Below are 23,625 nucleotides of genomic sequence, written 5' to 3' on the forward strand. Positions count from 1 at the left end.
GGACGTCGTCGGTTATCAGAAGCCAAAGCCCCGGAATGAGGCGGCTTATCCGCTTATTCAGCTGCCAACGACAGCGACTTGACCTTGTCCAACGATCGGGGCGAGCTCCTTTTTCCGATCCCATTCCCCGGCTGCCGGTTCAGCTGCCTGTTTGGCCGCTTTTTATTTTTTTATTATTTATTTCACTTCCCTGCGGTTCATTGAGTACTTAATTACAATTACCCCCGCACACACAGACACCTTTCATTTATTTATGCACAGGCATACACACGCGTGGGTCATATACATATATATTAATTATTATTTTTTTTATTGTCGTTGGGGAAGCTTATCACGTTTCTCATTTTTTTTTTCTGTTTTTTGGCGCCCGTTTCGATTTGTTTTTTGGGAATTTTTCTTGTTTTGATGTTGTGGAATTCCTGCGGCTTTCGAGGGGTTCCAGCGGGGCTAACTTGTCTTGACTCATCACGAGGGCACACAACGCCAATTTGCACTTTCACCGGCGCCGCAGGGTTCTTGAACCGCCGGCAAACCCATCGTAAAAAACTGGTACCCTTAAATGCCATAAATTTTATTGACGAATGTCCGGTTATTTCTTTCCTTGTAAAGAAAATCCTTAGACCAAAAGTTAGTTTTTAAAGGTAAGATAGGAACTTCTCTAAACAAATTCAAATTAACTTGGCTAATACTCCAACAGTTCAATGACCCCTGTCACCCACACAAGAAAAACTATTGACTACTATAAAGTTAAATGGGCCCAACCCATCGAATTGTCAATTCTACCAATGAAATAGTTACTCCTAGAACAATAAAATACACACAACTTCCTACTTTATGGTAGTTTTACTGTTAACTAGTAACCAAAGCAACACCAAAATACACATAACTTTTTTATAGTTACGTGACTAGTCGTAATGGTCAACTTTACCCATAACTTTAGTTTTATTGCTCTACATTTTTGCAAAATTGACTACCGGCTCTTATCACTTTCCCGCTGATTTCAAACTATATTTTGCATTCTTAATAGGGGTAACTTTCTTATGATTACATATTATTTTCATTTTTCACCATCATACCAATAAAGCAAACCAACATTTCTTTTTAAAACATTACTATTTATTTATTTTACTATTGACGCTTGAGTTTAATCAGATTTAGGTTTGTTTTGCGCTCAATTTTTGTTTTGTTTTGTTTTTTTTTCAACTATTTTACAGGTGATAGACTATATTGCGCTTAGTGAACCTACATGCACTCCTATATATAATTTATTTATATATATATATTTATGTATATCCTTGTCAACATAATTTCTTCGGCTTTGGACTTACTTATTAATAAAAGACTTGTACAAATGCAGAATAAGAAAAAGATTCGGTTTCGGAACCATCAGAGCGTAAAAGTGCGTAGACGAGAACACGATGAAAAAAGGGTCACAAGGAGCACAGGCGCTCAATGGACAATTACAAAAAGAGCGAGATTTCATTTGAGATTCTGGACATTCGATAGATAGATAGATAGATACTGGTGATGCTGAACCGAGCCGAATCGAACTGCACCATGGAAACTCCAGGTGGAATGCGGCAGAAAAGATTCACAGATCAATCAACAACATGGCCGAGGAGAGGGGGCACGCTGGCCATCCAACTAAACGCCCGGATAGAGGGGCAGCTTGGCGGTGTCCACCTTCTCCTCCACCTTGAACGAGGGGAACAGGCCGCCCTGGTTGGTGCGGGTGTTCTTGCCCTTCGAGTTGCCATCCCAGTGGTTGCCGGCCACCGAGACGAGGTCACCCACGCGCAGCTGCAGATCCTCGTGCGTGCGCGGCTTGTGGGCGATGACGACGCGACGGTTGTGCGCATTCTGGCCGCCATAGTAGTAGATGTCGTCCAGCGACTTGAACCGATGCGCCGCATCCGGATACATTGTCTGCATAATCTCGTACGCCACGCGACACACCTGCGACGAGAATGTGCACACCAGGTGATCGGACATGGACAGCAAGTGGATGTCCAGTATGATGCCGTTTAGCGCCGTGTCCGTGTATCGTGTGGATACGGACGCCATGCGTGCAACCTCCGGATCACCGATGATCTGGTACTGCGGGTACTTCCTGCGCGCCTCCTCAATAACTTGAGCATCGTCCGAGGCAAGGAAGATGCGACGCGCCACACTGCTGCCGTTCACCTCCAGCGTACGGTAGTAATCCTCCACATGGGTCATGTACTCCTCCACACTGTGGCAGGCCGCCTCCGTGCCCACCTTGTCCGTGCGACGGACGTGGACCCTGCAAAGCGAGGGGAAAAAGTCATTACAGTGAGTTTATTACCGGTTTCGGTAGCTCAAAAACCCATTACACTTAAGTTATTCAAGCAAATGCAAATCTCGGCTATCTTACCCCACAATGGGACGCTCCCATCCCAGATTCCGCATGCCAGCCGTGAGGAAATCCAGCGTCGGCGTCTGCGGTCGCAGCAAATACTTAAGGAACTGGCCCACCCACCAGACGATGGGGTCTCCATGCAGACGCTTGAGGCGCGGCGCCAGATCCTCGGGAACGGCGAGCGGCAGGTACGGTGGTCTCGGCATCAGCGAGTCAATGATGGGCAGCACCAGCACCTGGGTGTTCGGCTTGCCCGGCCAATTGTATGTGTTGGCGGTGCCCGCATCGTGGCAGCTGTTGGACACCGGCTGGAAGACCTCCTCCCAGCCGCCCTTGTGGTACCGCCAGCCGCGGGACTTTAGGATGAGCGTTCGCTCGGTGGCATAGGCCACAATAAAGCAGTACACCACATGGTGCAGTTGGCAGCCGTAGCCACAGCCCTGGAAATTTACAATTCATAAATAAGTTGAGGTAATAAAGTTAGAATGTCTAAGCGATAAAATAAATCATTGTATATTGTGTACAGATGAATCTGTGAGAGTTTGCAGATCTATTGAAATATTTTATTAGCACGTATACATGGGTGTTTTCAGAGGGGGTTTGGTTTTTAATCCTGGGTAAATAGGATATACATACATAAATATATATGTAAATATTTTTTAAAGCACGTATACATGGGTGTATTCATTGGGTGGAGTGTTTGGTTGTTAAACCCTTCCCCCCTTGCAGGTGAAATCCTAGGTAAATAGGATATAAAAAATATTTACACATATATATAAGCACATATACATACATGGGCGTATTCAGAGGGGGTTTAAGTGTTAAACTCCCCTCCCCCTTGCAGATGAAATCCTATGCAAATCATTGTGTTTAAAAGTGTGCTGCACAAAATTGGTTCTGAGACCCCCTTCAAGCAAATCCTGCCTACGCCTCTGGACACACATTCCTGTTCTGATTTTTGCTTTAGATACGTTTTGTCGAATTCGACTTGATTTAAATCAGCGGTCGGCACGCAATACAATGACATTTTCATTTCCATTTGTGCGGGTAATTTGCACGAGATGCTTATCGATGTGTATGTATGTATGTGCCGAACGCTATTGTACACTGTTTGTGGGTCGGCAGAGAACGAGCAGAGCTATGCCCATTCCACGCTTAATTTGAAAAACTTTTGCCCCATATTGTTAAATAATCTGAAGCGTTACTTTAAATCAAATTCGACTATAACACTCGAAAGTAAGCACTTGATCTGGGAAACCCCTCATTATAATAACTTCCTAGGATTATAAACATATTCAACGGGTTGATGAGTAATATGGTTGCACGGGAAGTAGAAATACACTCTGTACAACGCACCTTGTTAAGCTTGCAGACCAGCTTGCGAGCATTCTGGCAGTCACTGGGATTCTGAAGGTGGTGCAGGCGCCGCTGCACCAAGTCGCTCAGATCGCGCGCCTCCTTGTGGCGCCAGGCCTCGTAGCCGTCGGACTGGCGCAGCCGCTCCATGTCGCTCAGCAGCGAGCGCTTGTGCTCGGCGCCCTGCAGCAGCACCTGGTTGATGGACTCCTCCAGATCGGCATTCGCATGACCGGCGGCCACCGTCTTGCGCACCTTGCCCAGCTCGCTGCTGAAGAAGTTCCAGATCTCTGCGATGTTTGTCTGGATGCGTCGGCGCGTGAACTCGTACTCCAGGCTGGGCTCGAACTCGCCATGATCGGGGCCACCTGCCTCCAGATCGTTGGGCACTGCCTCGGCCACATTATTCCAACCGCGCAGATCGGCCGGCGCCGACTCGAACATGGATTCTGGTTCCGGACCGGCGACCTCGGCCGCCAGCTTTGGATTCAAAGCATCGTTCTCCAGCCTTTGCACCAGTTTCAGAGCGCTCTGCTTGTCCAGCTGGTCACTGCGAAACAAAAGAGAGATAGGGGATAGTATGAGTAAGGCGGCTTATCACATGTAATTCCGCCGACGTGACATGCATAATTAGCCACGCTGCTGAAAAATCATCAATACGATGACCATCACAATAGAATATCTGGAAATTCAACATGTTTTTACGGAAGTACACGTATTAAAAATGTTTTAGTGGCTGTTATAATGAAAAGATCTTGTAGTAAAGATTGTTAAATGATGCTTAAACTGGGCTAAAATGCGTTAGTAATTTAAGGATACTAAGTGGCAGATTTTGTAGTCACTATAAGGATTGCAATCATTGTGTACCCATTTATAGTGCAACATTAATTAAATTGTTTATGCACTTTTTTGTTTAGTTATGACCATTGTTCGGCAAGTTTTTAATGGGCTTAACTGAGGTGCAATGAACCCGATTTAGCTATGCGTTCCTTGACTGCCGCACATCGTGTGCGCTATTGTGCTGCCCTGGGCTGTGCAACGAGCTCCATCCAGCTGTGTCCACCTACCTCATCAGCTCGTCGATGAGCTGCTTAAGCTCCTCGTTGCGCTGGCGCGTGTGCTCCAGCATCTGGAGGGCCTGTGAGATTCGGCGGGCATTTAGCTCGCTCTCGCCGGCGGCCTGTTGTCCCTGCGTGTTGGTCAACTTGACCACAAACACGTAGACCAGGCCAACCCAGGCCAGGACGAAGATGATAAGGGCTCGCGCCCAGGAGTTGGCCGAAGCCCCGAAAAGCTGACGCACTAGCAGCATGTGTGCTGCGATGTCTCCACTCCCAGTCCTCCTCCTCTGGATTCTGCCCTCCGTTCGGCACGGTATCACAGTCAATCTCAAGGAACGGGGCTCCGAACGGGCACTTGGGTAGGCTCTCTAGACGGACTTCGATTCGTACTCCTTGCGATCCCGGCGCATAGTCACTGCTCCATCAGTTTACACCCAACTAACTCCGGTCTGGCCAACAATCAAGGCGATCCAATGACATGGTCGGCGGGGGGGAAGGATTCGCTTCGATTTATATATAGTATAGTATGTGGGGGCGGTTGAAAATTTCCGCTGCTCGCCGAATAACGAAATTAAACCTCTGGCTGGAGGAGGAGGTGAAGGGATAATGCCGATCGGGCAGGCCAGGTAGTCGTGGCACAGCAGTCAAATTAGGTGCGAAATATTCTATATGTTATTATACATGTATATGTATGATGTATGTTTCTATTTTGTTTCCGATGGGGAGTAATCGATATCAGGGGATGCAAATATCGCGAAATCGATATCGAGATGGATGGACGGGGTGACAGCGGAGACACCCTCCCGGCATAGCGGAGACACCCTCTTGAAATGTAGCGTGTCCGTTTGGTATTTTGTGGTATATTTTTGGTATTTTCGAAGTATTAGTTTGGTATATACCTAAATATAGAGAAAATTTCCCATAAGCGGTCACGCTTAACTGTCAATAGCGGTAATTTAGGTTCAAAAATAACAATTTTCTTGCTTATATTTAAAAACAAACATTAGGGTTTTTATGTCAGCAGTACAATACTAATACTCACCAGACCTGCAGACTTTGCCACATACTTGCCAAAATAAAACCACTTCAAGGATAACGATTTCGTTGGGAACCTGACGTAACGCCTTTTCAAATCTCACTAAAGCGATCCAACAACTCAAGGTCTTTCGGTGATGATTTCAGTTTTATGAAGTGTTCTCTTAATATTTCACATTTTATTTGGACTTATGCTACTAATAATAAAAATGATTATAATTTTGAGATGTGTTGTTTTTTTATGGTCTCGACCGATCTGCGGGGTGTGTGGGTCGTGGATACCGGGAAACCCCCGCTACCGTCAACCCAAACGACACGGAGATCGGCCAACCTGCGCCGGGTGCAATTAATATGCAGTTTTCTTATGTTTCGTTTCCGTTTTTTTCTTGGAAATCAAATGAAAAGTGATTATCGTATAAATTATAAAAAATTCAGTATATGTAAAGTTAAAAAAAAAGTTGTACACATAAAATATAAATTATATTATTATAATTACGACCACAAAAATTTCTTAGTGTTGAAATGAGTTTTGTTTTGTTTCTTCCGAGTGTGTGTCTGGATGTGGATATAGTGTGTGCGGCGTGTGTTAAGTGAGAGAGAGAGAGCGCGAGTTGCTGCAGGGTCGAAGGTCGAGGGAGTGGACGTGGTGGCGGGAGCTTGGTTTATGCGACAAGTTTTGATTTATTATTAAATTTAAATACTTATGTATATAAATTATTTTCTGTTTTATTATAATTATTGTTTTTTCCATCTTAATCATTTTTTGTTTTTTTTTTTTTACTTTTCGTTTTGTTTTTGTATGTAGTGGGCAACTGCGGCATTTGTAAATTTCTTTATATTTAATGTTCCTTTTGACTGTGTAAAAATATCGATTTCCATCTGATCTTGTATTATAGTTACTATTTATGTATGCTTTTGCTTTTCGATTCAATTATAACATTACGTTAACGCTGCATTCTGAACTCTCTTTTGCTGCTGCTGCTTGTTCTTCGGATTCTTGATCGGATTCTTCATCTTGGCGCACATCCTATGCTATTGAAATGTTGTTTGTTGATCTGCCTTCTGGATCGGGATCATAATATTCCGCTCTGATCTGATCGGTTTATGTTATGTTATGTCGGTTTGTGTGTGGCGTGGTGTTGTGTTGTGTGTATGACAGTGGAGTGTGTGTTGGGTGTTTGTTGCTTCTCGTTATATGTTGTATATATATATATAATATATTATATGTATGTATAATTAGTTGCTTAATAGTAGAATTTCTTGAATGTTGTTGTGGTAAAGTGTAGGTAATGTTGCTCTATGTCTCTATGTCGACTCAACTGCACTACATACATATGTCTTTCCACCAGATACGCGGCGAGCCGAATCGAACCGATCCCCGTTTCCGTTTCCGCATCCGCATCCGTATCCGTATTTCGTATCCTCACCTCCGCCTCATTCGCTTCGCAGTTTCTTTAGCTCCGGCGACTTCTCCCCCACGCCCGCATCCACTGCACCGGCGTTATTCAGCTCCATCTCGCAGTGCAGGGCCGTGCGCTTCTGCCCAATGGCTGGCGCTGAATCTGCATCCGCTGACGCTACCGGCGAAACTGCATCGGCCGCCTTGCTCGCCGCCAGCTGCTGCAGTTTACTGTCCCTCACAATGCCGTTGCTGCTATTGCTCTCGTCAGCCTCTAGCTCTGCCTCATTCTCATCCTCCTCGTCCAACTCGTCTTCCTCCTCGTCCTCCACCTCATCTTCCTCATCGCCCAAGACGCCATTACCGTTTCCATTACCATTGGCGGCTGCTGCTGGTGCAGTCGTTTTGCTGGCTGGCTGTGGTGCTGCTGTGACCGCTTCCTCTGCTGCCAAGGGAGCTACCTGGCCGTTGTTGGTGATCGGGTTGCTAGCTTTGTGGGGCTGGCTCGGCGCCTGTGTCTGTGTCTGATTCTGGGTCGAGGGCTGTGACGGAGTCAGGATGGTCAGGCTGTTGGTCTTGGGCGGCGCCTCCTGATTACTTTCAGAGTCCGAGGCGAGCGGTGTGCCACCCAAGCCGATGCCGATGCCAATGCCAATGCCGAGGGCTATGGGATCACCATCCTCCGTGGAAGTGGTGGCCGTTGTCTGTGTGGTGCCATCGTTGTCGTCGATGATCGGCTCCTGGGAGGTGGAATCGTTCGACACAAAGTTGGAGTCGCCGTCCTGCAGGGCAGCGCCAACGGCAGCTGAGTTACTGTTAATCTTGGCCTCGCCCGACTGTAAAGGCGTCAGGGCAGCCGGGTTGGTGTTCTCGTTCTCTGTCTCGGATTCCGTAGCAGTGTTGCGACCGCCTGGGGATAGAAAGTATCGGGTTAAGCATCAATGGTAAATGTATTTACTGGGCGAGCTGCGGCCAAAATAATAGCACAAAGAAGCCCTGTGTTTGCGAACTGGCGTGGCACAAAAGTCATTAGGGGTCTAAATACTTTTGGTGAGGTGCCAAAAAACTATAAACTTCTAATAATCCATTCCTTTATCTAGTTATAAACTATTATTTTTAAATCTTTAGTTAGTCTTTAGTTAAAGTAAAGTATTTACGTTTAGTTCAGTTGTTTCTTGTTCTTTTTTTAAACCTGTTTCAAAGTAAAAACTGCAATTTGATATCTTTCTTTCCACTCCCATATTCTGATAAAATTTGTTGGAATCCAAACAAGATACCTATTCATGATGAACGTATAAACAAAGCTTTCAATGCAAAAGCATTTAAGACCGAATAAACATATTCACACAAGAGCCTTGTGTGCCACATAAATATGTACAATGTACATATTCTAGCCACAGCTTAAGGAGCATCTCCAAGCCTTACCTGCTCCCTGGCTCTCGTCATCCAGATCGACTGCCACACCGTCGTTGGTGTCATCGCCGTCGAGCACCTTGCTGCTGCTACCGTTTGTGCTGATTGAAGCGGTGCCAGTGGCGGCTGCGCCAGATCCAGGCGGCGGCATATCATCGAGCATCTCGGGACTGAGATCGTTGGCCACATAGTGCGACCAAAGGGCCAGCTCCACGCGATGCGGCGACCAGTGCGGCTTCTCGCCGCCCACCTCTGCATTGAGGCGCTCCACGGTGGCCTGAATGTGATTGACAAAGTTGAGGTACTCCTTGGTGGTGTAATCGATGCCCTCGATCTCTGGTATGGCCATCAGGCACTCGTCGGCCATGAATGGTGCCGAATCGGGGGCGGCGGCCGCCAGCAGGGCACTGGCCATTGTGGTGCCGACGCCCTTGAGGTTCGATAAAGCTGTGATCGCCTGCTCCAGATTGGGCAGCTTGCGGAAGGCCTTCTTTGTTTCCTGGATGACGGCGCGCGGTGTGTTGACCTTGACCAGATAGGATAGCTGCGGATAGAACTTGCCGCGCGTCTGCTTCCACTTCATCGACTGGACGAGCTCATCGTACACCATGTGCGCATCCTTGCCGCGGGCCCTGATCAATTTGGGCAGTTCGTTCTGATACCACTGGTCCAGGCGAATCAGCTCCTGCGGCTTCTTGCAGCGCTTCTCGGCCTTCAGCTTAAGGACCTGGGGATACAGCTGGTAGCAGTACTCGAACTGTGTGGTGCTCCCGTTCTCGAAGAACGAGACCGTCGCCTTGCCGTTGGACATCTTATGCGGATGCGGATGTGTCGTTGTGGCCTGATAATGATTGGTGGATTGGTGGGTTGCTTGGGTATCTTCTTCGGGACCAGGACGTTGGCTGCTCCGCAAGTTGGCTGCCCGGCTGGCTGGCTATATATATATGCTTGTGTGTGCTATATATATGCCAAATCGAATCGATCTATCGCTGGCTGTTTTTTTATCGGCCGCTTTTACCTTTATCCTGCTTATCCTGTCCGTTCCGAGCTGCTCCTGTCAATGTACTGCTATTCGTGAGTTGAGAGTGGTCCCCGGCGAGGTACAAGAGAGTAGGTGAGCGAGTGAGAGATTGTGAGAAAGAGAGAGCAGGAAGAAGCAGATGTAGAAGCAGCGAAGGAGAGAGGAAGAAAAGAGAAGAGAAGAGGCACACAATTAGGTTTACAGTTACGATTACATGTGCAAGGGGGATCGGGGATCGGGAGGGACTTCGATTGATTACTGTTAATACTACTGCTGCTGCTGTGCCGTCTCTGTTGTTTGTTGCATTTACTCAATCCGATAAACGCTCGCTATTTGCCAAAAAATCTGCTCGCTTCATCCGCCGTGTGCACAACACACAAATCGAATTTATACAGTGTCGTTCGGTTCGTCGGGTTCTTTTTGGTCTGCCACACAACACACATAGGCACGCTGACAGGCACACTGACAAACACAAGCACACACACTCAGTCACACACGCTCTCGCACACCCAAAGAGAGCCAGGCAAACGCACACACAGAAACAACAACACACACAAACTCGCACTCACTTATATACAGAGGCAACAGCAGCAGCAGAAAATTTCTTTTTCATCTAGGTTTTCGAAAAAATACGAACGAGAGCATTAAATAAACGAATGCTTTTTTTTTTCGTACACGGCTCTTGTCTTTTTGGCAAACGCTGAGAACAGCTTTTCACTGCACGCACACAGATGAGTGGGTGAACAACAAATACCTTTTAGTTAGTCGCCGCCAGTCTTCCTTTCCGTCCACATCCAAACAACTACTCCAATGCTTTGCTTTTGCTGTTTTTCTGTGTTGCCTCTGCTTTGCTTCGCTTCGTGCTGTGCTGTGCCGTGCCGTGCTGCTGCTTCTTCTTCTTCTGTTTCTGCCTCTGCTTTCTGCCTGCAGGGGCGTCGTTGCCAACCAATAAAAAAAAAGGGGTTATGTGTGGTGTTCGCGTTACTGCCAAGAGCACGCCACCAAAACAACAACGAAAAAAGGATCGGATGCAGCTGTGCGATGTGCGCTCTGCGCTGCTAACTCGTGTGACGGGAATGGGAATGGAGATGGGAACATGGGAATGACGAACACGAACCGGGAACAGGAGTTGTCGCTCTATCTCGCCCGCACTCGCTGTCCGAATGTATCTGTATCTCTCTGGCACCCCTCAGCGTTCCATTTTGCCGGCGACGTCCGTGCGCGCTGCCGCCGTCTCTGCTACTACGTTTATGCGCAGTTCGCCGTTTCACGAAGTGCAGCCATAAACGTGGCTTTAAGAGGGTTCATGCATTCACAGGCTCGCGAAAGTTTACTATGAGGGTCCACTTTTAGTATATATGTATATATATATAAATATAACCATTTATCACAAAAACAAAATTCCAGCTAGGGACCTTCAGCTTTTATACTCCATACTAACCACAAAACTTATTCGACTTACAAGTTTTTAATAACTGAAGTTCTAGGTGTTGAAGTTTGGCAATGCATTCATAAGTTCGTAAAAACAAACGTAATATTAAAAACTTAAATAGGTAGTGATTTTCAAATCTTCAATTAACAGCAGGTATTCAATTTCGTTATCACGTATTCAAGAATTCATGATCTTAATAGCGCACACAACATGTCTCTGCCCGTTCGCTGCTTTTGTTGTGCCAGTTGCCAGCGGCAGCGGCGTCGTTGTGCTATTATTCATAAGGGGGTGCGTCAGGTTTGCTGAATGTTTCAGTCTTGCTTGCGCAAAGCGAAATTATTTATGGCTCAGCACGAACGCCGATAAAAATGCATATGTTGTTGCTTGCTTGAAAGCTGCCCTAACATGCAGTTAAGTGCTTTTAATTCGCCTATTTAAATATTTAATAAATATGTCTATCAGCTGTTTGAGGGCTACAGAATTCACAGAACTAAAATCCGCTTTTATTTTACATTGAAAGTGAATGTATTTAAATTATATGTGAATCGTAATATTTAGTTTGTAGCGTTTTTAGGCATTAATGGTAATTAAATATATGGTCATATATTTGATATATGGTCACTTTAATTCTCAAGAATATTGGTTGTAAGCATTAACTAAATCGAAAACAGCTGCTTGCTTAGGAATTGCATACACACATTTGATACAAGTTTAAGCTGAGCGGTCGACCAGCAACTTGATATCTAAAGAACCCTACTTAACAGTCGACTCAAGTTCGATCCCCCCGCAGGTACGCCCATCCGTACGGCTATCGCTCGTTTGCCTTTGCCGCCATCATTCGCTGATGCCGTTTTTACCCTATTCGTCGTTGCTGAACGACGAGCAACTTAGCAGCTGCAATTTAGCTGTTTCTGTTTCTGCCTCTTCTGTGCCTGCCATTCGCTCATTATACCCTTGCAGAAGGTATAATCATTTTGCGTAGATCTCCATAATCCTATATATAGAATATTTAAATACATAGCTTATTAATGGGTATGCTTAGTCAAAGGAGTTGGTAGCCATTCCTAAGCAATTCACAAACTTCGGAGTTACGATATTGAAACTTAAGCAAAAGCTACAGTAGGTAGGTTAGCTGCGGTAAACTTAAATTCAAAATTACTTCTAAAAAAAGTTTATCGATAAGTACATTTTATAGGTTTGCAGGGCATTCAAGGTTCGGCTTAACGGAGTTGGCTTCTTTTCTCGTTTTGCCCTGCTGCTCTTACACACACACACAGGCATTGATGCATGTCGACGCGGCGATATGCGTGCGATATATCGCATCGATACTCGATGCGGCTGCCCATCTGTTTTGCGGCGTTTTCCCGCTTTACTTGTTGTAAAACCCGTTTTTCAAAACACAATTCCAAGTGTATTTCAAATTTGAAAATGATTAATTTTCAAAAACCCCCGCTGGAGAGCGGCATTCGTATACAGAGTGGTTGTATTCTCTCTTTGTCATGGCGTATGTATTAATCATTCGGTATACAAGCAACTTTTCGCACACCCCCCTCCTAAATTATCTACGTCTCTGTGTGTGCGACTCGTTCGTTTTTGTGATTTGCCATTTTCCCTGTTCACGCACCAATACACCCAAGTAACTAGTGTTTGTACGGCGTTGCCATATCAACTGGTTTAGAGGTCCCAGACTGCTGAAAACTAGATTTCTTAACGAGGATATTTAAATGTTTGTTGTACTCCTTTAGCATAATTTTAGCAATACATTCTTTATTGTAGAACAGAATAAGAGTTAGAAGGCAGCCCTTTCACGGTTTGTTAGGGATTTGGGTGCGGCTGCTACAAGTTTTCAAAGAGTTTACCCGAAATGATATTCCCTTTCTCCCCTTCTAATTTTAATAAATCGTTGCAGTTCATCATAACATTTCTGTTAGAAAAACGTTGAATATTAACATTTTAGGTCTGTGAAAACATCGATAGTCGCCATCGAACATCGATGTTTGGAGAACATGGGTCCATCGATATTTTCATCGAGCCTTCCCCATCTCTAGTATCCGGACGTAGCGCAGCCTTTAGAATATAAATTTTTAGATCTCTCAAAGCGTTTTCTGCATCATGTTGGCCAGGTCCATTTTCTCCGTGGCGGTGTGCGGCCTGCTGCTATCGCCCCTCCTGCCCGCCGCCCGTGCGGCCCAGGAGGAGGACACCCCCTCCGCCTCCGCCGGCAAGCAGGCGGAAAAGCAGTTCGCCGTGGAACTGGACTCGGAAACCTTCGAACCGGCGATTGCCAACGGCAATGTCTTCGTCAAGTTCTTTGCGCCCTGGTGAGTTGCAATTCGTTTCAGGCCCCCTCCCCCTGCCTGCTCCACCAAGGAAAAGTGCGTCCCAAATTGGCCAACTTTTTTTTGCCGGCGAATCGCAGCGGTCCACATAGGTCGTTTGTTTTATGTGACCGAGCCACGCACACATAATTATCAATGGTGTTTCGGTTTTCAGTTTCTCCTATTTTGGCGAATTTGATTTTGAGCGATTTGTTGCAATTCATGCTTGCTAAATGGTTCCTAAACCATTGCACTCAGTAAAATCAAACGAAGGTAGCTAAACATTTCTTTGATAATAACACAAAAACTCATTCTTATTTTTAACATTATAAACAGTATTTAAAAAAACTGGTGAAATAGAATCGTGAAAAGGTTAATCGGAACACATCTTTATGTTAATTTGCATACATATATTCACTATACGTGTACGGTCGCCTATTTGGTGAATTTATTTTTGCAAAAAAGTACCTGAGTGCCATCCGTTTGTGACTACCAATTTGGTCAAGAAGTCGAAGATCCGTAGAACTGAAGATTCGTCATGTCTTCGAAACAAATCGCACGTTCGGCGATAAGACGATCAAAGGGGCTTTGTTCGAGAACCCCCTTGCCATGCCCCTTGATTGACACACTAAATACTCGAGATTTCGGTCACTACTATAGTTTTCGTAGCACCCGGCTCTCACGTCTTATCAAAAGCCATCGCAGAGTCTATGAGCTAATTTGATTAGGTTCAATTATGTTGCTAGGAAGTGCTCTACGATTATAAGGAGGAGTTTGAGCAAGCTCGAAATGCGATTCGGCATTAGCAGCAGATGATAAACTCTTTGTTTGGGACAAAGCGCTAGGTCTTATCGCGGTTCATTGTTTTGTCTTCCTTTGTGTGCGGAAAACTTTTGATTTGACCGATTTGTTGGCTCTTTTGATTTAAAATCAATTAAATCGTATTGATATGCACAAGGAATTCAATATGATTTCGTAAGCATGAGTAATAAAAATATTTGGTATTGCTGGAGATTAGCATTATATCTCTGATAAGCTGTTTTAATGTCTTAGATTATCAGTTTACAGATCCATGTATATTTTTTCTTTGCTATCCAGATATTAAAAAAAAATATGTATTTCAAATATATCATGGGTATACACACATTATATTAAAACAATTTAATTTAAATCAACTTAAATGACCAATCTTCTTGCAGGTGCGGCCACTGCAAGCGTCTTCAGCCGCTGTGGGAACAGCTGGCCGAGATCATGAATGTGGATGAACCCAAGGTGATCATCGCCAAGGTGGACTGCACCAAGCACCAGGCTTTGTGCGCCACCCACCAGGTCACAGGCTATCCCACGCTCCGTCTTTTCAAGGTGGGCGAACAGGAATCGGTTAAGTTCAAGGGCACTCGGGATTTGCCCGCCATTACCGATTTCATCAACCAGGAATTAAGCACGCCCGCCGAGTCGGATCTGGGTGAGGCCAAGCGCGAGGACGTTGAGAATCCCAATCTTGGCAAGGTGGTGGACCTTACCGAGGACACCTTTGCCAAGCATGTTTCCAGTGGCAACCACTTTGTCAAGTTCTTCGCACCCTGGTGCAGTCATTGTCAGGTAAGCAAGGCATTATACTTCCTCGTTCAACATGCTAAACTTCTCATCCTTTACTTGCAGCGTTTGGCGCCCACTTGGGAGGAGCTGGCCAAGGAGCTGGTGAAGGAGCCCGCCGTGACCATATCGAAGATCGATTGCACACAGTTCCGTTCCGTCTGCCAGGACTTCGAGGTCAAGGGCTACCCCACTCTTCTATGGATTGAGGATGGCAAGAAGATTGAAAAGTACTCGGGTGCCCGCGACCTGTCCACGCTGAAGTCTTATGTGGAGAAGATGGTGGGCGTGCCGCTGGAGAAGACCGAAGGCAAGGCCGACGATGGGGAGGAGGCCACCAAAGAGGTTGCCGCCGAGGAGGAGGCAGCCAAGAAACTGACACCCCAACAGATCAGCGGCGAGGCCGAGTTTGACGAGGCCATTGCCGAAGGTGTGGCTTTCATTAAGTTCTATGCTCCGTGGTGTGGACACTGCCAGAAGCTGCAGCCCACCTGGGAGCAGCTGGCCACAGAGACGCACGAGGCGCAGAGTGCCGTGAAGATCGCCAAGGTGGACTGCACGGCGCCGGAGAACAAGCAAGTGTGCATCGACCAGCAGGTCGAGGGATATCCCACGCTCTTCCTCTACAAGAACGGGCAGCGCCAGAACGAGTACGAGGGCAGTCGCTCGCTGCCGGAGCTGCAGGCCTACCTGAAGAAGTTCCTCGGCCACGACGAGCTCTAAGTCGTCATCGGGATCGCAGGGGATCGGCAGCAGTCAAGTGAACAAAAATCACCCGCCAAACTAATTGTAATCGTAATGATTTCTCTTCAAAGATCAGCATAAGCCTCTGTGAGGAGCCCGCATTTAAACAATATATCAAGAACACCCGAAAGACAAAGTGCGCTAGCTGGAATCGACGTCATTCTTAGTGTTTCCCCGCTGTGTTCAAGATTCGTCCTCCTTAGTTGAGTTTGGTTCCCTTTTTCTATGTTTTAGTATTTACACTAATGGGGCACCAGGACTGTGTGCACGAAATATGCCATTTTAGCAAACTTTATTTCCAATTCTAACATAATTTTTGTGGTCAGCAGGCTACTTTTAAGTCATTCTTAGGAAAATTTGTCGACACAATACAAATAAATATAAATTGGAAAACATAAGTGATTCCTTAAGAGTTTTGAATTTTTCATATTTATTGTCATAATCGGGTAACAAGTAGATATTAACACCTGTTTTACTTGTTAAATAATTTGTGAAGAAACGCCAATTGCAAACAAGAATTGAGAAGAATGGTTTTAAAGGCAAATATTTTTTGTTAAACAGCTTTTTTGCTAAATTTTATAAGCATTTGTGGGTATGTTTGCGTACTCCAGTTAATTGTAGCGCACCTGTTGAGGGTTAGCAATGGCAAACTCATCTAAACTTTTAAAGGTTTTAAACAGCTCGATATAACGATAACTTTAGTATTAGTTACTTAATTTTAGATAGTGTATTTTGTCGCATGTGAAATCATTTTTACTTACTAAAGTTGATATCAGATCATCGCTATTCTTTTACTTCGTTGAGAGGTGTTTTTCTTTGATAATTTATAGGGTCGGAAACGCTTCCTTCTTCCCGTTACATATTGTTATCCAATTACAATATACCCATTTAAGCTACGAGAAAAGTAAATAAAAATTTGCTTCTCTATGTATTAGCTATAGCTCTAATTCTTTTGTAACAACCATGAGATGACAAAACTTACTTTCGATTAGCCAATAAACACATATATTTCTTTATTAAATCGAGAAAATATCATATAGGTGTAGAATAAGGTTTCTCATTCTTGGTACTTCTTTTTCTGAATACAAGGCTTTTTAAAGACCGGAGGAAAGCCTCCTGGAGGACCAGTAGCGTAAGTCGAAGAAGAACGCTTGCGTTTCATTACTCGACCAAAAGACCCCCTGCCATCAGGAAGCTGAGGTCCCCAATCCCTCGACCCACCGTTAAACATGCAGGACACATTCTTCTACTCCTGGGACTGCCAGCGGAAGACCTTTGGTTAAAGGGTATAACCTATAGCCTACAATCAAAGGTCTGTCGCTGGCAGAACCAAGAGTTGAAGAATCCACCACTGAAGGTTAAACGGTGGGTCGAGGATCTCACCAATCGGATGGTAGGGATATCTAGATGATCAACGGAATGCACAGTGTCGGAAGCGAAGATCCCATGAGTGACGTCGATCTGGAACTGGAGTTGTTGAGACCCGAAACGGTAACAGCATGTGCCACAGGATCGCATGGCAATCCGATCCTCAGGTTCGGCGGTTCATATCGGTCATCATGGCCCCCTGTCAGTGGCACCATTATTCCCAGGAGTCAGGAGATTTTGCGCCTCTTGGCGAGGCTTCCTCATCAGCTCGTAGGTCCGCTCCAGATCCTCGACCCTTACGTTGGAACAGTTCCCTTGCCAAAGCTGAAGGAAATAACTCTCAAAATCTTTTCCCTTAAATACGGGCTTGAACTTACTGTAAGCCAGGTTTAGGATAACGCCATCCAAGATCCGTAAGCAGACTGTCCACAAACTACAAATCAGAAAGGGTATCCAGGTTTCGTTCGCTCAGGGAAAGGGAATAATTATAAAGGGAATCATTTTCAAGTGCTTTTAAATGTAATGGCAGTTTGCTAGGGCCAACTTGATTATCCAAAATCATTTCAGGGTTGCATGTTGGTTGGCGGAAACTCTGGACTCTGAGTTTCAGATATAAAATTATGGTAAATTATTATTGGGCAAAAAAGGATTAAATAGAAAAAGCCACAAGAGAAAATAATTAATTGAACGGTCATTTATTTAAGTTAACCTGTTTTGACTTTAAGAGATTGCATTTTTTTATCCAGAACCAATGTGGGAAGATATTGGCTGGAAATCGCCAGCTTGGCATAACTGCCGCTACAATAGCACATGTAGATTAACTAACTGAAGAAGGTAAAATTATTTATCTATTAAAAATCAAAACAAGCGAAAGAAAAAACAGTAGATCTCAGAAAGCTCCGAGGATGAGGGTTCCTGCAATGAACTCAACATTCGAAACAAATAAGAGATTTTAAAATATTTGTTTCAAAAGTCCTTCAAAAGTACAGGCGATGGTCAAAATGAAAGCAGCTGCACTCTACAAGAATGCTCCTCAAAATGATGTAACACAAATTTCGTTATTTTTTTTTTAACTTGGGGATATTTAAGTTCACATTTTCTGACTTGAAGAGTTTGAAAGTTTATATCCAGAACCACTGTGGAAAAATATTGGCTGGAAATCGCCAAGTAAAAGATTTTAAAATATTTGCTTCAAAAGTCTTTCAAAAGTGCAGGTGATGGCCCAACTGAAAGTAGCTGCCCTCCACAAGTCTGCCAAAGTCTTTGAAAGGATGTGATTGCTGTGAGGGAGACGAAACCCGTCCTCCGTACACGAAAATTAAGCCAGAGGATCGGCGATACGGAGTGGTAGTCAGCAACGAGGAGAATCCCAACTGCTGTGACTACACGTGCATACTGCTAATAAGATTCCGTATGGCTGGAGAACTAAGATTTAGCGACTGTATATCAGGGGACCAGTTCGCATACAGCTTTTAAAATTGCTGCGAACGATTATCACTATCGAGAGAAAAATTAAGTAACTATACTAGTTACAAAATATTAAAAAAAAAAGAAGTTGATATTAAACCCAAAAAAGAAAAATATAAATTAAACGGCCGTACTCCTGTGTAGGCTTTTAATACAGCTTCGCAAGCGAAAATATTTAATTGCTGCGGAAAATAAATGAAGTGCTTAGGAGACCTGCCCAGACTGAGTCACAAATCAAGACTGAAGTCTGGCGAAGAAATATGCCCGATATGTAATGTGGTAATAGCCGGGAACAAGTTAGTGAGTTGGGTGTGCCCTAATTATAAAATGTTCAAAATTATAGTACAGCCCAATTTCCATTCCATTTTTGGTATTTTTTGGATCGCAGACCACACTTGCACATCATACATGAGCTAAAAAAAGACAATAATTATTATTATTTAATTCCCTTTCATATATGAATGGATAGAAAAACGGAAGCGCAGCAAAATTCGGATGTGTTCTTGGGTGAACTTCCGTTTCCAAGATCCCGTTATTTGCGCCAACTTTGACTATTTTTCCCGTAATCAGGACCCAAAATCACGTCGATATGGAAAGTTTGAACAAAATCGGGCGTTGGAGCTAAACGGAAGTTTATCCTAACATTTTTAATACAGCCTAATGACCCCGAAAACGAGTATAAAACATCTTCAAATCAAATAAGAATAGAAATATTTTATGTATAAAAATATTCATGTTTTGAGTACTAGGCTTACTCACATCGACGAAAACCGCGAGCTAACCATAGGAGTGAGCGAGAGGCAAATACGCGGCTAACGCTTTTTGTCGGATCTGTTTTTTAGCGCGGTACTCAGATGAGCTAAGGACATACCAGAAAATATACCAGATTTCGCGAGTGATTTTGATGAACGCCGTTAGCGGCCGCTCAAAGAATACAAAATTTAAACTTTCTGTGTGTTTGTGCCGAAGTGGTATGGAAGTAAAAAATTAAAAATGAAAGGGAAACCACAAAAACTTTTGCAGGTGTCAGTGCAGATTAAAGTTAACGCCTAATCCATGCCGCTACCCAAACCCAGCTGGACACACTACAAAATGATTATTCGACTAGTGAAACTCATAACCAATTTGAGTACTAGGCTTTAGGAAGAAAAAGTCGCTGAAGGGAAAGCCCCTCTCTGTGTGAGTAGGTACTAGCCGAGACACCATCCAAGCCATTTAGGGTGACCGTTTTTAAAACCATATTATCGACTTATCGATAAATGGACTGGATGTTGACATCGATGTTTCTCCACCTCTACTGCAATTTTGTTTTCATCTGGAAAAGAGACTTTTTACCATGCCTTTAGCTCGTACTAACAGAGCCGTCCTGTAGAGTGTCCTTGAGCGACTTGCCAGCGCAGAGCGAACCCCGGTATCCCCGATTCCCGATGAACGCCAGCGGTAACGGAGGAGCAGCGCCCGTCTCTGGAGGAGTGGGTGGTGCAGGAGGTGCGCACGGAGGAGCTGCTGGCGCAGGTAGTGCTGGAGGTGGCGGAGCAGGAGGAGGAGCAGGTGGACCTGGTGGAGGGCCTGGAGGCGGGGCAGCTGCAGCAGATCAGGCTGGCGACGCAGCTGGCGGAGCAGCAGGTGGAGGCGCTGGCGATGGGTCGGCAAACTCCCCGGGAAATCCTAATGGAACCAACGCAAGCACGTCGGAAAACCCAGCGAATGGAGCCAACTCTAGTGAGGATCAGGATGCCAAGCGGCGCAAGTGTCGCGAATCGGAAGAGGGTCAGGACGGAGCCAGCACGGTGGGTATCACGGCTTAGGTGGGCCTTCAATCGCCAAGACATCCTCTATATACCAGGGAAATACCCTAAATATATGAGCTTACATATATTAAATTTATGTCCATGCAAGACACTTATGTCATGATAGGGCACTTTTCTTAGTCGATCAAAATTAAATGATAACAGCTTTTGGCTACAAAATAGTAAACAATAAATTAAACTTCTACTAATGGCTAAATTATGTACACACAATGTTGTCGTATATATTGTATATATAGTTGTCCCTTTAAAAAACTACTGTTGGCACTTATGTACATATTTGTGATGAGTAAAACATGACTTATAATTATAGGCAAGGTATTCAAATAGCATTTTCCCTTGAGCTAATCCTGCCCTTTGAGAAGTATAACTAATCCTGTTAAAATGTCTTGCCCAACCAGATGATCGATGCGAATAGTGTGCTTAACAAGATCGCCAACCTGTACGCAGAACAGCTGATGTCGGACATAGTGCTCCTGGTGGACGGCAAGGAGTATCCTGCCCACCGCGTCATCCTGTGCGCCAGTAGCGACGTCTTTCAGGTGATGCTAATGAATCCGGAGTGGAACGAGTGTAGTAAGCATGTGATCGAACTGCACGAGGAGGCCTGCTGCTCGGCGGTGTTTCCGCAGTTTATCAAGTACCTGTACGTGGGCCACATCGAGGTCACGCTGCAGACGGTTATGCCGATGCTGGCGCTCAGCGACAAGTACAATGTGCGCGACCTGATCGATCTCTGCGTGGGCTATATGAACAAGCACGTGGCCAAGGCGGCCACCAGTGGCTACCTGGTCTCCTGGCTGCAGTACACGCTCTCCTTCACGCCCACCCATAACGATCTCACCGAGACGCTAAAGCGGTTCCTGAAATGGAACCTCGAGATGGTGGCAGAGTCGCGTGACTTTGTGGAAATGGACCCAGCCATATTGCAGCTGCTGTTGCAGCAGAACGATCTGGTTGTCACCAGCGAGTACAAACTGTTCGCCATCCTGCAAACGTGGCTGCTGCATCGTCGCGAGCAAATGGAGGCTATTGCCAGTGGCAGCTTCATGGAGCTGATCGAGCAGACGGTGTCCCACATCCGCTTTGGCATGATGACGCCGCGCCAGCTGTCGCATCTGCTGATGGATCCGCTCATCGAGTATCACAAGGAGTTTCTTGTCGAGCGCATTGCCATCGGGATGAGCTATCAGTCTGGGCAGGAGGATCGAGTGCGAGAGGTGAGAGCCACCGAATCGGGTGAGCTGCAGTTCACGCCGCGACTCTACTGGAACGACACCTGGAGCGTCGACATCGATGTGCACAACTTTGACGCAATCGAGGACTACAAGAACTATGTGACCTGCTTCTTTTCGCAGCGCCACATCGCCGAGACTGAAGAGGACGGTGAGTACTGGTCTGCGGGCTGCGATGGATATCTAGATTGAAATTTCGCTTCTTAATCAGCAGATCCCGGCATGACCTGGGAGATAGAGTTTTTCCCCCGGGGCGTTAGGTACAACAAGGCCAAAATGGTATGGGGCGAGGACGTGCCAGGCTGCTCCTTAAACACAGTGCGCCTACGGGTTACCTGCAAGCATCAAAACATTGGCGAGGAACGCTTCAAGGTGAGTGATGGGTCCCAGTTTGGGTCGATTTAGAGAGATGTGATAACCTTTTTTAATTGTAATTTTTAGTTCTGAAGATATCTATTCACTTGATTGTTTACTTTGTAATCTAAACCAATGCAGAAATGATTTAATTATGCATAACTCATATTAACTAGCTCTTGTTCTTGCTTAGCTTAAAAGTTCCTCTCTCAATTGCATTTTATGTTCCAGATCGCCGTGCTGATCGTGGGCGTGCAAAACCAGATCATGCACATCCGGACGGTGGTGGAGCGGACGGAGTACTTTTCGGATACGTCGCGCGTAATCAACCTGGACAACCTGCTGCCGTACGAGGAGCTGGAGCACACATCCCCGTACTTGAGTCCCCACCTGACGGGCACCGCACGGAACACACTGACCCTGCACGTGGTCATTACGCCGATGGGCGCCCACACCTGCCGGGATACGCCGCCGTTTCAGTTCTAAGCACGGTGACCGGTTTTGTGGGCACCTCGACTATCGCACTCCGTACTTTCCGGCGCATCCACAGGCACCTCATGCATCCGCCGCCACCACTGTATTTCACTCTTCCATTCAATGTTTGTATGTATGTATAAATCCGATGTGACTGCGATTCCCCTTGGGCTCAATTTTTGCGATCCTCACTGGCGGGATGTACCTCTCCCCCACTCGATTACTGCAGCTCCCCCCCCCCCCCCCCCACGCAATATGTTTTGTTATAAGTTTTTGTTTTTTTTTTTAAATATGTTTTGTCCTATAAGTTAAGCGCACCGAAAGGAGTGAGTTCTTAGGCAGGGCCATAACCACTGAGGGCGGATCGTGAATAGTTGATACTGGCCATAATGGACACAACGGCCGTGTGTGTGGGGATGGTACTGTATTCACTGTACCGTTAAGCAGCGTGAATGCCAACTATAAGGAACCTAGACTATGGAAAGCTTATTTTCTAATAAACGTTGATATGTAAAGAACAAAAAACCAAAATCCTCCCGACATGGCTGAGAAAGAGAGGGGCGCGTGTGGCTATTGCTATCTCGTCTGTTTGCCAATGCATAAAGCATCAGCTTAAATGTTTTACAGCCGATAGACATGTGTGTATCCGCTTCTTCGTGACCACTAAGATATGTGGATCCCTTTACGAGTGCGTTTATGGCCCGAGATCAACCTGTCGCGTCTCGGGGGCCTATCTTTGTGTGCTCTGCTAAAAGTGACTTGGCCATATTATCCGCCTACAGTGCGGGACGCCAAAATACTGGGCTTTTCGAGTGCAGACGTTTTGGATAGTCGCCAAAACAACAACACGAATGTAAATCGGTTCAGGCATAAGTCGTCTATCGAATTGGTTTAATCTTGGCGTTAATGTAGTTGTTAAATAAAATGTCTCTTCAAAAATCAGCTATGGTCTATTATTGAAGTTTGCGTTTTCATTAGACTGAACTAAAGAGTAGAATTACTGTCATTTAACGTTATAATTAAGTGATTTGGGTTTTAATTTAATTATTTCCTAGAGTTGACCAGTCATTTTGTAAAACAACGTCTCTGAAACCTCTAATAAAGGTGTCGAAAACTATAACTAAATGTTTTTATTACCTCTTGTAGTACAAATATGATATGCTT

The 23,625-nt window shown here is 45.3% G+C and overlaps 4 protein-coding genes across 8 annotated transcripts; 2 read left to right on the plus strand and 2 right to left on the minus strand.

Annotated features, from left to right (window-relative positions):
- Nucleotides 1–1,094: 1,094 nt before the first annotated feature.
- On the minus strand, nt 1,095–5,528 carry LOC119557189 (alpha-(1,6)-fucosyltransferase). The gene is made up of 4 exons (XM_037869838.1): nt 4,804–5,528; nt 3,737–4,286; nt 2,396–2,820; nt 1,095–2,284 (listed from the first exon to the last, which is right to left on the minus strand). Exons 1-4 carry the CDS (start codon nt 5,046–5,048, stop codon nt 1,645–1,647), a joined length of 1,860 nt encoding a protein of 619 aa, XP_037725766.1. The 5' UTR covers nt 5,049–5,528; the 3' UTR covers nt 1,095–1,644.
- A 765-nt stretch (nt 5,529–6,293) lies between these two features.
- LOC119556652 (cell wall protein RBR3) lies at nt 6,294–10,754 on the minus strand. Of its 4 annotated transcripts, none has more exons than XM_037868990.1 (3): nt 10,420–10,754; nt 8,657–9,698; nt 6,294–8,141 (listed from the first exon to the last, which is right to left on the minus strand). In XM_037868990.1, the coding sequence occupies exons 2-3, from the start codon at nt 9,453–9,455 to the stop codon at nt 7,267–7,269; spliced, it is 1,674 nt and encodes a 557-aa protein (XP_037724918.1). In that variant the 5' UTR covers nt 9,456–9,698; nt 10,420–10,754; the 3' UTR covers nt 6,294–7,266. The 4 variants fall into 4 exon arrangements, with proteins under 4 accessions (XP_037724918.1, XP_037724916.1, XP_037724915.1 ...); XM_037868988.1 differs by having other exon boundaries at nt 8,657–9,709; XM_037868987.1 differs by having other exon boundaries at nt 8,657–9,712.
- Nucleotides 10,755–13,126: 2,372 nt separating this feature from the next.
- LOC119557473 (thioredoxin domain-containing protein 5 homolog) lies at nt 13,127–16,165 on the plus strand. The gene is made up of 3 exons (XM_037870241.1): nt 13,127–13,418; nt 14,615–15,017; nt 15,078–16,165. Exons 1-3 carry the CDS (start codon nt 13,210–13,212, stop codon nt 15,732–15,734), a joined length of 1,269 nt encoding a protein of 422 aa, XP_037726169.1. The 5' UTR covers nt 13,127–13,209; the 3' UTR covers nt 15,735–16,165.
- Nucleotides 16,166–19,878: 3,713 nt separating this feature from the next.
- Nucleotides 19,879–23,578, plus strand: LOC119555865 (BTB/POZ domain-containing protein 17). Of its 2 annotated transcripts, none has more exons than XM_037867517.1 (4): nt 19,879–20,380; nt 20,800–21,784; nt 21,845–22,005; nt 22,219–23,578. In XM_037867517.1, the coding sequence occupies exons 1-4, from the start codon at nt 20,018–20,020 to the stop codon at nt 22,471–22,473; spliced, it is 1,764 nt and encodes a 587-aa protein (XP_037723445.1). In that variant the 5' UTR covers nt 19,879–20,017; the 3' UTR covers nt 22,474–23,578. The 2 variants fall into 2 exon arrangements, with proteins under 2 accessions (XP_037723445.1, XP_037723446.1); XM_037867518.1 differs by having other exon boundaries at nt 19,881–20,380; nt 21,848–22,005.
- The last annotated feature ends 47 nt before the right edge of the window (nt 23,579–23,625 follow it).

Source organism: Drosophila subpulchrella, chromosome X, assembly GCF_014743375.2.
Source record: "Drosophila subpulchrella strain 33 F10 #4 breed RU33 chromosome X, RU_Dsub_v1.1 Primary Assembly, whole genome shotgun sequence".
NCBI lineage: Eukaryota > Metazoa > Arthropoda > Insecta > Diptera > Drosophilidae > Drosophila > Drosophila subpulchrella.